The sequence below is a fragment of the Rattus norvegicus genome, chromosome 3 (assembly GCF_036323735.1).
Source record: "Rattus norvegicus strain BN/NHsdMcwi chromosome 3, GRCr8, whole genome shotgun sequence".
NCBI lineage: Eukaryota > Metazoa > Chordata > Mammalia > Rodentia > Muridae > Rattus > Rattus norvegicus.
The window spans coordinates 161,907,506-161,923,218 of NC_086021.1; the positions used below are offsets into that span (position 1 = coordinate 161,907,506).

The 15,713-nt window shown below is 50.0% G+C and overlaps 1 protein-coding gene and 1 long non-coding RNA gene across 16 annotated transcripts in view; one reads left to right on the forward strand and one right to left on the reverse strand.

Moving 5' to 3' along the window:
• Nucleotides 1-15,713, forward strand: part of Ttll9 (tubulin tyrosine ligase like 9) — a 59,416-nt gene that overhangs the window by 30,795 nt on the left and 12,908 nt on the right. For 7 of the 14 annotated variants that reach the window (XR_010064633.1, XM_063283827.1, XM_063283828.1 and 4 more), the window contains 5 exons: nucleotides 4,281-4,392; nucleotides 5,309-5,494; nucleotides 12,283-12,351; nucleotides 12,709-12,783; nucleotides 14,363-14,453. Coding sequence is in view for 12 of the 14 variants with exons in the window: in XM_063283827.1 (XP_063139897.1) it covers nucleotides 4,281-4,392; nucleotides 5,309-5,494; nucleotides 12,283-12,351; nucleotides 12,709-12,783; nucleotides 14,363-14,453 (533 nt within the window). In the remaining 2 variants the exon portion in view is untranslated. Of the gene's footprint in view, nucleotides 1-4,280; nucleotides 4,393-4,847; nucleotides 4,942-5,308; nucleotides 5,495-12,282; nucleotides 12,352-12,708; nucleotides 12,784-14,362; nucleotides 14,454-15,132; nucleotides 15,268-15,713 lie in introns of those variants that run through there. The other 7 variants (XM_063283835.1, XM_063283836.1, XM_063283830.1 and 4 more) reach the window with 4 other exon arrangements.
• Nucleotides 9,660-15,139, reverse strand: LOC134486186 (uncharacterized). Of its 2 annotated transcripts, XR_010064994.1 has the most exons (3): nucleotides 12,486-15,139; nucleotides 11,745-11,851; nucleotides 9,660-10,211 (listed from the first exon to the last, which is right to left on the reverse strand). It is a non-coding gene; the product is annotated as an uncharacterized LOC134486186 (long non-coding RNA). The 2 variants fall into 2 exon arrangements; XR_010064993.1 differs by having other exon boundaries at nucleotides 9,660-11,851.

Here is a 15,713-nt window from a genome sequence, read left to right on the forward strand (position 1 = left end):
TCCTGTTCCCTGCCTCCTGCCGGGAAAGCCAGTATGAGCGCAGGAGCCACCTAGGGACCCGGGCAGTCATCAGGATACTTCAAGGATGAGAATGGGAAGTAGAAGGACCTTTTACCTGGCTTAGTCATTTAATACCGTCCTCCATAATTAAAGAGTGGCCACATGGAATGAATGTGAAGATGGCGGGTGCATGAGTGAACTTGCAGGCTGGGATAGATCTGGTGCAGACTGCTCTGCAAGCCTTTGTTCTGTTGGGTCTTAGCTCTTTTCTCATCTTCGACTCTGGCATCTCAGCCACCTCTATGGCTTCCTTCATGCCCTTGAACCAGGGCATGTCCCCAGGGACCTGCTCCAACCCCCTCCCGCTGCCCCTGACCCTGCCACCCTCTTCACCCCCCAGACCTCAGCTGAGGGTCACTCAAAGGGTCCTTCCCGACCTCATGACTGCTTTGCTCTGAAACACAGTTCACAGTACCTCTCTCCTTGTTGTCAATCAAGCTTACTGGAGTGAGGGCAACATCTGGCCACGTGTTTCGTCATCTCACTCCCCACAAACTGCCTCTCACTGGCACCCCGGAGACAGCCTTCACACATCCCTCAGTCACTCAGTCAATACTCAGATCCCGGGGAATGCTAGGAGTGAAGTGCTGGTCACTGCCCGTTCATATCCTCGTGTTTCTGAAACACACTGCTATCTTCTAGTGAACACACCCTCAGCAGACAGTTCTAGAACATCTGCCCTTCTCCAAGCCCAGGGCAACCACAGCAGTGACAGTCCACAGAGAAAGGTCTACCGGTCACCTTTTGCCAGCCCCTCCTTTATTGCTCCCTTTCTTATTGAAAAGTAATTTCACCTACCAGAAGATAAACCCTTTTCAAACAATACAATTCTAGCTGGGCTCTGCGAGTTTAAGACCAGCCTGGTCTGGTTAGTGAGACCCTGTCTCAAAACGACAGCAACAGCAATGAGACCCAATTTCACATCTTTCTTTTTCTCTCACCACCAGTTTGTCTTCAGCCTCACTATGTAGATGAGGATAACCCTTTGGAGTCTTTCCCACTGTTCTTTCCCTCAGTTTGTTCTACTCAACCTCATAGAAATGGGGCTGGACAATGTGCCTTTTCTCTGTCTTCTTCCCTTCCTGCCTTTTTCTCCCTCTCTTTCCTCCTTTTCACCTTCCCTTCCTCCCTCCCTCCTTCCTTCCATCCCTACCTCCTTTCTTCTCTTTGTCCCTCTCCTCTCCTCCTTCCTGAGTCAGAGTCTTGCTAGTAGCCCTGTGTAAACCCATTGTGGCACACTAGCCTGATAGTCACTATGTAGCCCAGACTAGCCTCAAACTTGTAGCAGTCCTCCTGAGTGCCGGCATTTGTAGGTATGAGCCAGCTTGCCCAGTTCGTCTAGTCTTCTACTTGTTCCAAAGGTGCAGCCGTGTTGAGCATGTCTTCATTTGTATCAGTACCTTGTGCCCCATTCCACTGCTGGAGGTGGAACCCAGGACCTCATACATTCTACACAGCCATCAGGCCATTAACTCACCATCCCCCATTTTTCTGGTTGAATAATATTCCACTTCGTGGATGTACCACATTCTCCTTATCTATTCATTAGCCGATGGGTATTTGGATTGTTTCCACTCTAGGACTGTTATAAATAAAGCTTGTGAACAAGACCCATGTACAAGTTTGAGTAGATATGTTTTTATTTCTCCTGGGAGAAACACCTACAAGTAGAATTGTTGGGTCTTGCATATAAATTCTTGAGGAAATATTAGAATCCTCTGAAGTGGCTTCTCCATTTTCTGTTTCCAGCAGCAGCATATGCAATCCTAGTATTTCCATATCCTTCTCAATGTTCATTATTATCCATTAAAAAAAATTGACATCCAGGTACTGTCTTAGGGTTTTACTGTTGTGAACAGACACCACGACCAAGGCAACTCTAATAAGGACAACATTTAATTGGGGCTGGCTCACAGGTTCAGAGGTTCAGTCCATTATCATCAAGGTGGGAGCATGGCAGTGTCCAGACAGGAATGGTACAGGAGGAGCTGAGAGTTCTACATCTTCATCTGACTGCAGCCAGGAGAAGACTGGCACCCACGTAGCTAGAAGGAGGGTCTCAAAGCCCAACCCCACAGTGACACTTCCTCTAAAAAGGCCACACCTCCTAATAGTGTCACTCCCTGGGCCAAGCACATTCAAACCACCGTGGATATCATTGTGGTTTTTCTTATTTTGGTGATTAATGACATATTTTCTGTGATGTAGGTCATACGCAAATCTTTACAGAAACATCCTGTTTAAAAAGAAACTCAGAATACAATTTGGAAGTGGAAATTTTTTATTTATATTTTTTTGAACTAGCATCCAAAATAGCAAGTTTCCATGTGTACTGCTGCCCCGAGTACACACGGGGCACTTTGTCATGTATCACTGCTCCGAGTTTACTGCTGCCCCTCGTGCACCACCGCCCCTCAAGCACACTGGCCACTTTGTCATTTCCTTATTCCTTGGTTTGATCCTCCATCTTGTTGGCCCTCCTCTCCTAAGCAGATCCCTTTCTGCTTTCTTGACCAACAGAGACAGTGATTCCTGACAGTCCATCCCACAGGCCATTATACCCTTCCCAGTGTGATTTATTTGGAATTGTCCAGGGATGTGGCTATTAAATTTTGAAAAAGTCATTTGGAGCTTGGTGGAAAAACAGGGTCCACATGCTCAGAGACATTCCCACACAATGTCCTCTGCAAAGGACAGAGGGATTCCTCAAGCCCCACACCTCACACCGGAGGCCAGGCTCCTGTGCACGGTTGGCATCCAGGAGAGATGCCCATCCAACAGCTGAGAGGAGCGGAGAAACAATCTAAACCCTTAGTTTGGGAAACTTCTAATACCCAGCAGACCTCGCTGGCCATTGTTCCTCTTGCTTTATAGAAGTCTCAGAGCTTAGCTCTCTGGACATTAAGCCAGCAGCTCCTGTAGGCAGGTCAGGATTTTCCGTAGCCACAGCAGAGTGGCGTGACCCTGTGATGCCAGCGCCTCGGCCAGGAAGCATCCATGAGAAAGTCAGTGCGTGTGAGCAGCCATTTTTTGCTATTTTTTGCTCACACACTAAGAACTCACTTGTGCCATCTACCACAGAAGGTTCTCATAGCTTCTCCCCATCCTTGTAGCCTCCAGTCACTGGGGTGAAAGGGACAGTTGGGAAGTACAGTAGACTATGGCGTTCTTCCTGACTTGGTCCAAGTCAGGCCTGGTTTATTCATCACTTCAGGAAGCTGCCTCCTTATTACAGTTTGTTTTGACTTCAGATCCCTCAAGGTGTTTTTCAAAACTCAGTACTTGGCCACAATAACAACAGAAAGAGCAGGAGCAGGGATGGTGCTGGGGTGGGGGTGGGGGTGGGGGATGGGAGGGTATTTAGTTGAGTTTCCATTGTTTTGGCAAAATGTCTTCTAAGATAAACTAATTTAAAAACTGGAAAGAATGTCAGCAGCAGTGGCACACACCTTTGATCCCAGCACTAAATGGGGTGAAGGCAAGTGGGTCTCTGCAAGTTCAAGGTCAGCCAGGGCTATATAGTGAGATCATGTTTTGGGAAAACAAAACAAAACAAAACAAAAAACCAAAGGCTTATTGGGTTGGGGAGGCCGTGGCCCATGATCAGTTGGCCCTTTCCTCTTAGACCTATAGTGAGGCTGAAAGCATGCTGGGATCTCATGGTAGCCATGAGGCAAAACCAGAAGCCAAAAGCCAGGGAGGAGCTAAGGGTCAGACCCATATCCCATTCCAGCTCACGCCTCTCGATGAATAACAACCTTCTTCTGGGCTCCATCTTTAAAGACTCCACCATCTCCCAGTATTGCCACAGGCTGGTGACCAAGCTGTCAACACTCCAGCTTTAAGGGGACAATGAAACTCCAAATTAAAGTAGCAAGGCAGGGGCAGAGAGGGTGGATTCTGTGCTCTACCATACAATGCAGCCTGCAGAGGTAGCAGTGAGTACCGATTGAGGGGCTGCTGAAATGTTTAAGCAGTGCACCCTGCACCTCAGGAAGTGGCTGAGACTGGAGCAGGCATGACCACTGTTGAGAAGTACCAGAAGGCACTCTGGGCTAGGGCGGCAGCATCTGCTGGTGCCTCAGGGAAGCTAGCCACTGTGGCCAGCATTCTCCCTCCACTCACGGTCAGATGGTTGTGTGCTGTCAGATGGCTGTGTGCTGTGAGACCCCAGCAGCACCCCGTCCTCAGATCTGACCCTTGTCTCTCCCTCACTGCAGTGAAGGTGAATGGGATTTCTATTGGTGTGACGTCAGCTGGCTGCGTGAGAACTTTGACCACACCTACATGGATGAACACGTGCGAATCAGCCACTTTAGGAACCACTATGAGGTGAGCCTCCCGGTCTGTGAAGTGAGATGGGTCTGGGCCATGGGACTATCTGTTGGAGCCCTTCGGATTGTTCCTGCTACTCTGAGGGTCTGAGAGTAGACACTGGTACCAAGAGGTGGGCAGGAGGACCAGCAAGATGGCACAGCAGATAAAGGCTTTTGTGTCCAAGCCTGAGGATCTGAGTTTGACACCCAAGACCCACATAGTGGAAGGAGAGACCGACACCCAGAAGTTGCCCTCTGACCTTTGATACTAGTGGGCTCTATCGATTAAATAACCACAGTACTGGAAAGGCTTAGCAGCAAGTGTTAGAGCTCTCTAGACAGAGAAGGGCCCAGAGCTGGGTATTGCTGACTCTAAGGGGGTCAGGGGCTTTTCTAGTGTTTAGGTCTTCCCATCTTAGTAATTCTCCTACTTTTCCATTGGTCTTTTGTTTGTTTTGTTTTTTGAGACAGAGTCTTTCTCTGTAGCCCTGGCTGTCCTAGAATTCACTATGTAGACCAAGCTGGCCTCAAACTCGCAGAGATCTGCCTGCCTCTGGGATTAAAGGTATGGGCCACTATGCCTAGCTTCTATTGGTTTTAAGGTGTGCATGTGTCCTTTCTGTTGTGGGGATTAGATTGCCCTTTAGGTCCACAGACACAGAAATGGTTGAAATAGGGCTTGGTGCTTGAGTAGAGAAGTTACTATGAATAGGGTTGAGTAGGGTCAGACTGGGCCCCCAACACTCTTCTCCCTCTGTGGTGTAGGGGGGACAACTCACTGCTGAGGACAAAAGCTCAGAAAGGGGGTCACTATGTCCCCTTTCTCTTATTTTAGCCCCTCTTACATAAGTAAGTGTAATGAAACATGTTTTCTAACTAGAGGTGGGCAAGGCAGGAGCAGGGGGTTACCGTCTGCCCTCCCCGCTGCCTAGCTCACCAGGAAAAACTACATGGTCAAGAACCTAAAGCGATTCCGGAAGCAGCTGGAGCGGGAGGCAGGAAAGACGGAGGCAGCCAAGTGTGACTTCTTCCCCAAAACCTTTGAGATGCCCTGCGAGTATCATCTGTTTGTGGAGGAGTTCCGTAAGAACCCCGGCATCACCTGGATCATGAAACCTGTGAGTGCCTCTGCAAGGAGGGGCAGGACTGAGGTGTGGTGTCCCAGGAGGGCCCCGTGTCAAAACCGAATGCCTTGTGTCTCTTGGAGGTTTCATGAAAAAGAAGCAAGTCTGTGGGCACTTCAGGAAAGCACGCTCACAGGACCCTCAGGGCTCCGCAACTGGACCCCGGGGAGTCCTGTTTCAGGTTCTCCTGCAGAGCTCCAAGATGCATGGGGTTTGGGAGCTAATTGTTTTTCAACCTTTTATTTTTAAAGAAATATTTTAGATTTATTTTGATTTTGTGTGTGCATGCTTTGCCTACATGTGTGTTTCTGCACCACTTGTGTGCATTGCCCATAGAGGCCAGAAGAAGGCATCGATCCCCTGGAACTGGAGTTACAGACAGTTGGGAGCTGCCCTGTGGGTGCTGGGAATTGAACCTGGGTCATCGGGAAGAGAAGCCAGCGCTCTTAACTGTTGAGCCATCTCTCCAGTTCCTGCCTTAGGATATCCCCACATGAATTAGACCAGACTGCTCAGGCCCACCCGATCTGCCCAGTGACTCTGCCTTTGCACACGTTCCTGGGTAAGGCATGCGCACACTCAGGTCTGCTTATTTTGTCTTGATTTTTGAGACAAAATCTCTCTATGTATTCCTGTCTTGTAGCTCTCTCTATAGCTGTCTTGGAACTCACTCTGTAGACCAGGCTGGCCTCAAACTCAGAGCAATCCATTTGCTTCTGCTTCCTGAGTGCTAGGATTAAGGGTGTCCAGCATTACACCCAGCCTCACAGGTTTGTGAAACTGACCAGAGCTTCCTGGGGCAGTGTGAAGGGAAGATGCTTCCTGAACTCTTAGAAATTAAAAGAGAAATGGCTTGCTGTTGAGCACTGAACTCCAAGCCTAACCTGCATGTTTTGTATTCAACAAGCTCAGCCTCAGGGAAACTGAGTCCCATGACGGACCTGGGTCAGTACTGTCCCAGCTTACAGATGAAGCAGGTGGGCCTTAGCTCGAGGTCACAGAGCTCACGGGTGGCAGAGAAAGAATTAGAATCCAGGCACTTAAGAGGCCAAGGCAGGAGAAATGTTCCAAGTTTAAGGCCAGCCTAAGCTACACAGTGAGTTCCAGGATAGCTTGGGCCATAGAGTGAGACCTTATCTCAGAAAAAAATAAAGCCCAGGCACCTGCTCTCATTCTTGCATTTCCTAGACAGCATGCCTCAGCTGTGGGACACACACACACACACACACACACACACACACACACACACACACACACAGAACACTACCCACAGAGCCAAGGTTCCGCCTCTTAATCACAGCTGTCATGGTATCACCACTAACAAAAGCAGTGGGCTGGGAGAGGAAGCGGCTTAATGTGCAATTGCTGGTTCCCAATTAGCAGACAGTGTCACTTGATGCAGCTGGGGCTGCCTGTAGCTCTCTGCTCAGTCTCCTCTCTCTGCTGCCACCAGATTGCCTCACCAGCCTGTTCAGGACTCTGGGAAAGAACCAGGAGCCCGGGAGCCACCCTCCTGGGGGACATGGTGGACCAGTGTGTTTTCCAGTACTGCCTTACCTAAGTCCATCCCCCTCCAGGCACCTGTGCCATGGCTACACCTGCATAAGCCAATCCCAAGCCTGCTCCTCAGCCTCACTCCTCAGTTGCCTGCAGAAGGCTGTGCCCTGTTACCCAACTCTTACCCTCTTCCTTAGGCACAGAAAATACAAGGGGGCTTTGGCGATGCTGCACCCCCATCCCAGCACTGTTCTGTAGACTCTCAGGGCCTTAAGACCATCTATCTCTCAGCTTTCCTCTCTAGGGATAAGAACAGGCCTTTGTCCACTAGGCACAGCAGCACACTTGGGAGGTAGAGACAGGAGGATCAGGAATTCAAAGTCATCCTTGGCTACAGAGTGAGGGTTTGACTTTTATTGTTAGCACCCAAGATAAAACCAGATGTGGTGGCCTGTGCCAATAATACCAAGGAGTTAGAGATGGGAGCGTCCCTAGGGCTCACTGGCTGGCCAGCCCAGACTGGCTAAAGAACCAAGCCCCAGGTACCAATGAAAGCTCCTGTCTTAAATAGTAAAGTGGACATGCTGGGTGCAGTGACCTGCATCTTTGATCCCAGGTGGGCTGCTGTGAGTTTAAAGCCAGTCTGGTCTGAATAGTTCTAGGCCAGCCAGAGCGACACTGAGAGACCCTATCTCAAAATGAATAAACAAGGCAGGTAGTTCCTGAGGAATGACATCTGAGGTTGTCCTCTGTCTCCTACAACATGTGAACATAACAGGTACAGGAACCACACACTTGTGTGTGCCCCCAACACATGTAAATGTGCACACACGAATAATAATAGTATTAAAAAGGATCAACTAAAAGCTAAGAAATGGGCCTTTGGGTTTGACCATAGGAAGTCCAGTCTAAGAGCTGAGGGCATAGCTCAGTGGTAAATGCTTGCCTAGCTTGCTGCCTGAGGTCCCAGCTTCAACTGTCAGTCCCACAAAAACTAAAACAAAAACCAAACAATTTAAGTCCAGTCTACTGGAAAAGAAATCACACACCACACCAACGTTTCTCCCATCTGTCCTTCCTCTCCGGCTCCCCTGCTAGGACAGGAAATACAAGGGGGCTTGTCACTGAATCCTGAGAGCTGGCCTGCTTGGGCAGTAAAGATCATAAAACCATCTCCAGGGACCTAAGCAAGAGCGTGGGACTCCTGTCTGTCCATGCGCATGTGGAGAAATGCACCAACTGGACACAGAACAGTGCTTTATTTAAAGCCACTTCCCAGATATGATTGACATATGAAATCTGAACAACATCATGAAGCCAGAGAGAACTATGACAGAAGGAACAACATCATGAAGCCAGAATGACAGGACAGTGGCTTTCAGCCAGGGATAATGGCACATGTGTGTAGTCCTAGCACTCAAGCAGCAGAGGAGGAGAATTGTTGCATGTTGGACGCCGGCCTGGTCTATCAGTGACTAGCCAAGGCTACATAGCAAGACTGTCTCATGAAGTCAAAAACAAGACACAATAAAGAATGGGGGTTTTCAAAGCATAAAGTATATTTAATTACAAAAGAAAGCAGCTATGTCGAAAAACAGTTATTAAAACAGTTACTCCAGGCCCCCCAGGAAACGCATATCAAGAAAGACTAAATATGACTGTTGGAGAGAATGAGCAGGAGAAGCAGGTGGAGCTGAAAGACCTGGAGGGAGGGAGGCAGGGAAAGGAGGGAGGCAGGGAGGGAGGGGGGGGGAGAGAGAGGGGGAGAGAGAGAAGGGAGGGGGAAAATGTGGCTGGGGGTGGGTGAGAGTTAGGGCTGTTACACCCAGTGGCTTACTCTCCTACTGGGCAGACCCACATGCTCTCCATGGTGCAGCTCGCACACTATTAAGCATCCTCTCTCCTCCTCATAACATGCTAAAGGGCCTAACAGCAGACTCCATCCCTGTGGTGATTTGAGAATCGTAAGATACACGAATACTCTTCTGACATCTATGCAACAATTGTCCTATAAAGAGGCTGTGATTTCTTCTGATGGTAAAGTCACAGACATGACTAATATTCCCAAGATGGGCCACCCGCACGCATCATAGAAAGAAATGCACAAATCTGCTTAGATATTAATAGAACTAAAATATGAAGAAGTCTTCTCCTTGAAGTTTCTAAGCCCCAGGTGACTTTCTTTAATAAGAACAGTCAAGCCAAGGATGGTTTATTGGGTGTCACACCCAGCAGGCGGGCTCCTCCTGCTCACATCATGGCTGCAGCAGCTCCACTTTTACCTCACCTCTCCCCACCTGCCACCAGATAAACGAATGCCATGTCCTTTATCACTCTTGAAGAAGACACACTCTCTCAGAAGTCTCTGCAGCAGACCCCTTGGCGTCCTGAAGGCCAATGCCGGAGTCAAGCACGTGGTGAATTAGCAAGGCGCGACCATGAGGAGACCTCAGCCAAGGGTAGAGCCCCAGGAGGAGTTGATCAGCCCCTGTCTTCTGGGTGGGATGAAGTGGGAGAGGCTCTGTGGGAGACCGTCTATCAACCTCAAGGCCTCACAAATGACACCAGTTGTCTTAGGGCTTGTGTTGCTGTGAAGAGACCCGCGGCTAAGGCAAGTCTTATAAGGACAACATTAATTGGGGCTGGCTTCCAGGTTCAGAGGTTTAGTCCATTGTCATCACGGCAGAAGCATGGCAGTGTCTAGGCATGGAGCCGGAGGAGCTGAGAGTTCTACATCTTCATCTGAAGGCTGCTAGGGGAAGACTGGCTTCCAGGCAGCTAGGAGGAGGGTCGTAAAGTCCACATCCACGCCCACAATGACACACTTCCTCCACCAAGGTCACACCTCCTAGTAGTGCCACTCCCTGGGCCAAGCATATTCAAATCACACCACTGAATGTCACATAATGAATGGCATCACTGGGGGCAGAGCAGGGATGGTTAGGGAATAAGGACTCAGAGTGGACACACTGGTATAAAACCAAAGTTATAATGGCTTCCAATGTGGCTCTGTGGGTAGGGCACTTGCCTAGTGTGTCCAAGGCCATGGGTTCAATCCCAGCACCAGACTCTACCGAAGCTGGCAGCAGAACTTAGCAGCAGTATCTAAGTACACGGTTTTGCAGCCACGAAAGGTGAGAAGGCGTCACGGAGGCTTTCATCTGGGTTCCAGAAGGTCGTGTAAATCAGTGAGTGTGTGGCAGAGTAGGATCACCTGCGGAAAGCCCCAAGAAGCCATGGGTGAAGGTGTGAAGGGGAAGCCCAAGTTGTAATGGAGACCCCAGTGCACTGGAGATGCTGTGGCCATAGCACATCTGTCAGAGAGAGCCACAAGTGTGGAGTGGAGCTGTGCGGAGAGAAAGACTGTGCTGCAGGGAGCAGAGCTGGAAGGATGGGGTGGCCCAAGGCTGTTGGAGCCTGTGGGATCCTGTCATGAGCTCCACGTGCTGCCCTGAGGGGCAGGATGGGAATCTTCCCTGCTGTGTTTCAGTCTCACAGTGGACTTTCCTTGCTATACCCTATTCTTCCTTTTGAAATGATAATATGATTTTTCTATGCCATTGTGTGTTAGAAGTATGTAACTTGTGTTTTTAGTGTACAGGTGCTCATAGTAAATTGCCTTGAGTCTCAGAAGAGACGTTGGACTAAGGACTTTTGTTTGTCTGTTTTTTAAGAAAGGTTCTCACTCTATAGACCAGACTGGACTTAAGCTCACAGAGCTCAGCCTGTCTCTGCTCACTGGATACTGGCATTAGAGATGTGAGCCCTTTGAGTGGCTCTGATTTAGGACCTTTTGTTCTGTTTTATTGAGACAGGGAGTGTCTGTCTCTATGTAGCTTTGTGTATTCTGGAACTTACTATGTATATCAGGATAGCCTTAAACTCATAGAGATTCACCTGCCTCTGCCTCCTGTGGGCCGGAGTTTATCAATGTGAGCCACCATGCCTGGAAAGCATTTAAGACTTTTGAATAGTATAGAAATTTTGGGTGTTGGGCTCAGGGTTGAAGTTAGAATTCATGCATTTCACATTGGGAAGGCCATGACCCTGTGGGCCAGGGGCAGAATGTTGTGGTTTCAAGTAATGTGTTTATATATCAAGTTGGCAACACTTAGATGTGTGATAACACATTGTTAGCTTGACTGGATTACTAAACACCTACAAAATTAATGAGGTGCATCCTTAGGGTGTCTCAGAGGGTGTTTCCTGAGAGGTTTAGTTGACTAGAGAAGGCCCACCATGGATGGGAGATGGCAGCTTCCCATGAACTGGGGTCCCGGACTAAACAAAGAGGGAGAAAGGAAGGATTTGCTTTGCTCTGTTTCCTGCTCTGCCCAGAGCTGAGCAAGCCACCTGCTGCCAGGCCTTCTGTCGTCTGTGGGCCACACTGCTCAGAGAACAGAGGGAAGGAGGCGCTGCGCTCACCTGAGGAGTGCCAGAGGAAAGATGCCTTAGGGGAGTGGGGAGTGCTCAGTAGCTCAGATAACTAAAGGACTGAACTGGCGCAGGAAGCCAGAGTTGGTCTCAGAGGCCACAGAAGCCAGGCCAGCCAGCAGGTTTTAGCTCTGTATAGGTTCCTCTGGGAATTGTGACTTCTAAGTGACAGATACAGCATAGACCCTGGGGATGATCTGTAGCTCTGCCAAGGAGTGCTTGCTTAGCAAAATCAAGGTCCTGAGTTTGATCCTCAGCAACACACACACACACACACACACACACACACACACACACACACGCACCAATATACCTTTGGATGATTGCTTCACTATCCTGCAGTCCCAATGGACTGTGGGCTGTGGGGAGGGTGGTGAGCATGCTGACAGTGTTTCTGTACAAGGCCAGGCAGGTGAACACCTTAGAAGACAGAAACACCCCAGGCTATTAAAGATTCCCCCAACCCCCTTGCCTCAGGGGAGGGCATGAATTACCCATGGCAGGGTGCAGTAAAGGCAGACTGATTCCAGTATTAGCCGAAGCAAAACCTAATTAGGAAGGCAAATTGATTTCCAAAAAAAGCATTGGATGATATGTTCCAGGACTGGCCGAGATGGTTTCTTAATTGTCTGTCCTTCTGCATTATTCATGCAAATGTATATCTCCGTAGCAAAGCCCAGCTCGATTTCCTCCTCCAGCCCCGTGGGGGTTGAATGGCCATTCTTCTGGGCAGAGATTGGGTCCCACAGGGACATGGACACAGAGATGATCTGGGTAAGACCCTCAGCATGGGCCCAGGGAGGGACCTTGAGCTGAACTCTGCCTTTTTCCTACCCCCACCCCATCACCAGGTCGCCCGATCTCAGGGGAAGGGCATATTTCTCTTCCGGAGACTGAAAGACATCATGGACTGGAGGAAGGTGAGGCCACCTTTTTCCCTCACAAGCCTCACCCTCCAGGAGGAGGCTATACCTTCCTTCCTCCCGAACTCACAGTGCGACCTGTCAAGGTGTTCCACAAGAGTGCCAGCTCTAGGTTCAAATCCTGACCTCACCTCGCCCTTCTTAGCGTCTGCCCGAGGATCCCCTGTGCTGATGAGCAGGGTCCAATTAACAGCTGTGCTCTGAAAGATAGAGGAGACCTTCTGAACCCTGGCAGGGACAGCCGTGTGGGTGTGGGGAGCAGGAGGAGTCAACTCCCAGGGGAGACAAGCAAATGCTTACTAAATGCCTCTCCCCTTATGCACATCCCAATGTATCTCTTACACCTACTGGCAGGGCACTGCGGGGAAGAAAGTCACCAGTGTGGAGACCCAGGCTACTCGAGCCAATGTGAACCCTTCAGGCAGCCATGTGAGTAGAAGTGAGGAGGGCTCCAGGAAGGAGAGGCCTGGCTGCCCAGGTGGGTGCCGCGGCTCAGCAGGAGAGGGCTCTGCCCTGATGGCTGGAAGCCCCTAGTCCAAGCACTTACTGCTGTGCAGCTGTGAGTCCAGAGTGTACGGGACTCTGGGGTTTGGTTTTGGCTCTTCATGAAGTCACTGAGGTGGGGTCAAGGGTAACAGGAAGGGCTGTGCCTGTGAGTGTTGCCTGAACTGCTGGGTAGGAGGGGAGAGACAGCCCTGCTCTGGTGTTCTCTGGGCAGCCGTGCGCTAGAACTTCTACAGCCTGGACAGGAGCGATTTCTCTTCCCAGGTGAAGCACTGGACTCACAAAGAGAATTGATCGCCCCTCCTTCCCTCCCTCCCTCCCTCCCTCCCTCTCCTCTCTCTCCACCTTGCCCTGTGATAGTGACAGAATCTAGAGCCTTGCATATTGGAGGGCAAGTGAACTGCCCCTAAACTCACCAAAGATCTAAACTTTTGGAATTTCATTTCCTCTGAGAATGGAAGGCACAAGAGGGCGTGGCTCAGCAGACTGCCAGCCTATCAGTGCAATACCCTCCCCGTTATCTCCACCTCCCGCCAAACTGTACAGGACACAGCATTTAGGGTTTTAATCATTTGCATGTATGTGGGGGGCATAGACTAGGTGTCTTCCTCAGTTACTCTCTTTAGAGAGTCCCACTTTGACCGTCTCAGTACTGAGGTACTAGGAGCATTCATATTGTCACTTGTTGGGAACCCGTGGCCACTGTGTTTGCACCACTTCAAATCAGAACTCTGGGCATTCCATACCGACCTCCGCAATCCTGCTTTCAGCTGCAAGGCACTGGACTATGGTGGTGACTCCGAGAGGTGGATCCTCTTGTTGCTGGCTTATTTCATGCAGCCATTGGCTTCAGGTTTCGTTCATGTCACAGCATGTAGTATCGATATGAGTGTGAATGTCAGTGCCCACATGTGCCTTTTGAGGCGGCACAGGTCTAAAGCGTAACTTAGTGTCTTAGTTAGGGCTTACTGCTGTGAACAGACACCATGACCAAGTCAAGTCTTGTAAGGACAACATTTAATTGGGGCTGGCTCACATGTTCAGAGATTCATAAGGGCAGGAGCATGGCAGCATCCAGGCAGGCCTGGTGCAGGAGGAGATGTGAGTTCTACATCTTTATCTGAAGGCTGCTAGCAGAATATTGGCTTCCAGGCAGCAAAGGGGAAGGTCTTAAAGCTCACACCCACAGTGACACCTACTCCAACAAGGCCGCACCTCCACATAGTGCCACTCCCTGGGCAGAGCATGTACAAACCATCACACCTAGGCTCTGGGTTTGAATTACATATGGCCCCACACCCCTGCTGAACCTCTGGCCAGCTGTGTGACTTCAGACAAGGCATCTCACCTCTCTGTGCTTCAGGTGTGCAAGTGTAAAATAGGAATGGCGTTAGTTCTTACCTTAGAGACTTACCTAAGGATCTTACCTAAGGATCCAGTCAGATGCCCCAGGGAGGACACGGGTCACTTGCTGTGTGTTGTTGTTTGCTATTGTCACACCCAGGACACAAGGAGCTCTGATGACCAGAAAGATGATATCCCAGTGGAGAACTATGTGGCTCAGCGTTATGTGGAAAACCCCTACTTGATAGGAGGTGAGATGGCTGTGTCTGTCCCCTTCCCTCTGCACAGTTAGGCAACATGGCAAAGACCGGGCCTGTCATCAGGCCTGTAATGAAACAGAGACTTGTCCTGTACTCTCCTCCCTCCTCACTGCGAGTCTGCAATCCTCCAGCTTACCCTGATCTTCTTACTTCCACTGGGCTCTGGAAAATTCTTCTTGGGAAGCCAGTTCATTCATGCATGCTTTCATCCAATGAGACATTTACAGAGAGCCCCCTTGGTGCCAGCCACTGTCCTGGGCTCCATTCTAAGAGTTTGTGCTCCATATGAGGGAGCAGAAGCAAGCCACGTAAGTCTCACTGCAGCTGAGCTAATGACACTTGTCTCCTCCAAATGTCCCTTGTCCCCTAGCCATGACCTTTGTGGGAGCAGCCTCTGGGTCTCTCCTCTTTTTCCCTCCCCCATCGATTCCAGCTCTGTGTCCCCAGCTATGTCTCTTGGGACTCTCCTAGCAATTCCATACCAGTGTGCCTCAGATTTGGGACTGCTCCTGAGTCTGGCTTACCCTCCATCTTCTCCACTTGAGCCATGGCGTCTCCTCCCCCAGGTTGCTAAGCCAGAGTCTGGGAAGTGTCTAGGAGTATCTGGTGCTCTCTGGTCACTGTTCTTTTATTCTCTTTTATTTTTGTTTATTATTTTAATTATGTGTAGGTGCCTGTGTCTGTGCCTGAGTATGAGCAGGTGCCTGCAGAGGCAAGAGGCATCTGATCTCCTGGAGATGGAGTTAAAGGGGGTGTGAGTCACCTGAACTCAGCTCACATGGGAGAGCATTACACTCTCTTAACCACTGAGCCGTCTCTCCAGCCCCAGTCCTGTTGATCGTCACCAAGCTCAAATCAGTTCTAAAGCTGTCTGTCTGGCCACCTCCTTTCCCTGTCCCATTCCTAGCTGCCGCTGTCTCCCCACCTGGATGGCTGTAATGGCCTCACTGGTGCTCCGTGAGGGGCATTGACTCCTGCCAGTGGCTTCTTATAGTTTGGAGAACAAACCCCAAAGACTGCTTGGTGACTTGGCCCTGTCTACATTACTGTCCTTGTCTGCACAAGGCCTGGACCCTGCCACCTGCCTTGATTTCCTTTCATCCTCCTCCCCTGGACCCACAGTCTTTCCCCATCTGGGTCTAGCCAGCCTGGGCTAAGCCTACACCTGTCTATGTGTCTGTCAATCAGTCTCCACTTCCCATAGGGCCTTCCTTGGCCACTCAGCCTCCAGCTTTGCCCCAATACTGCGCC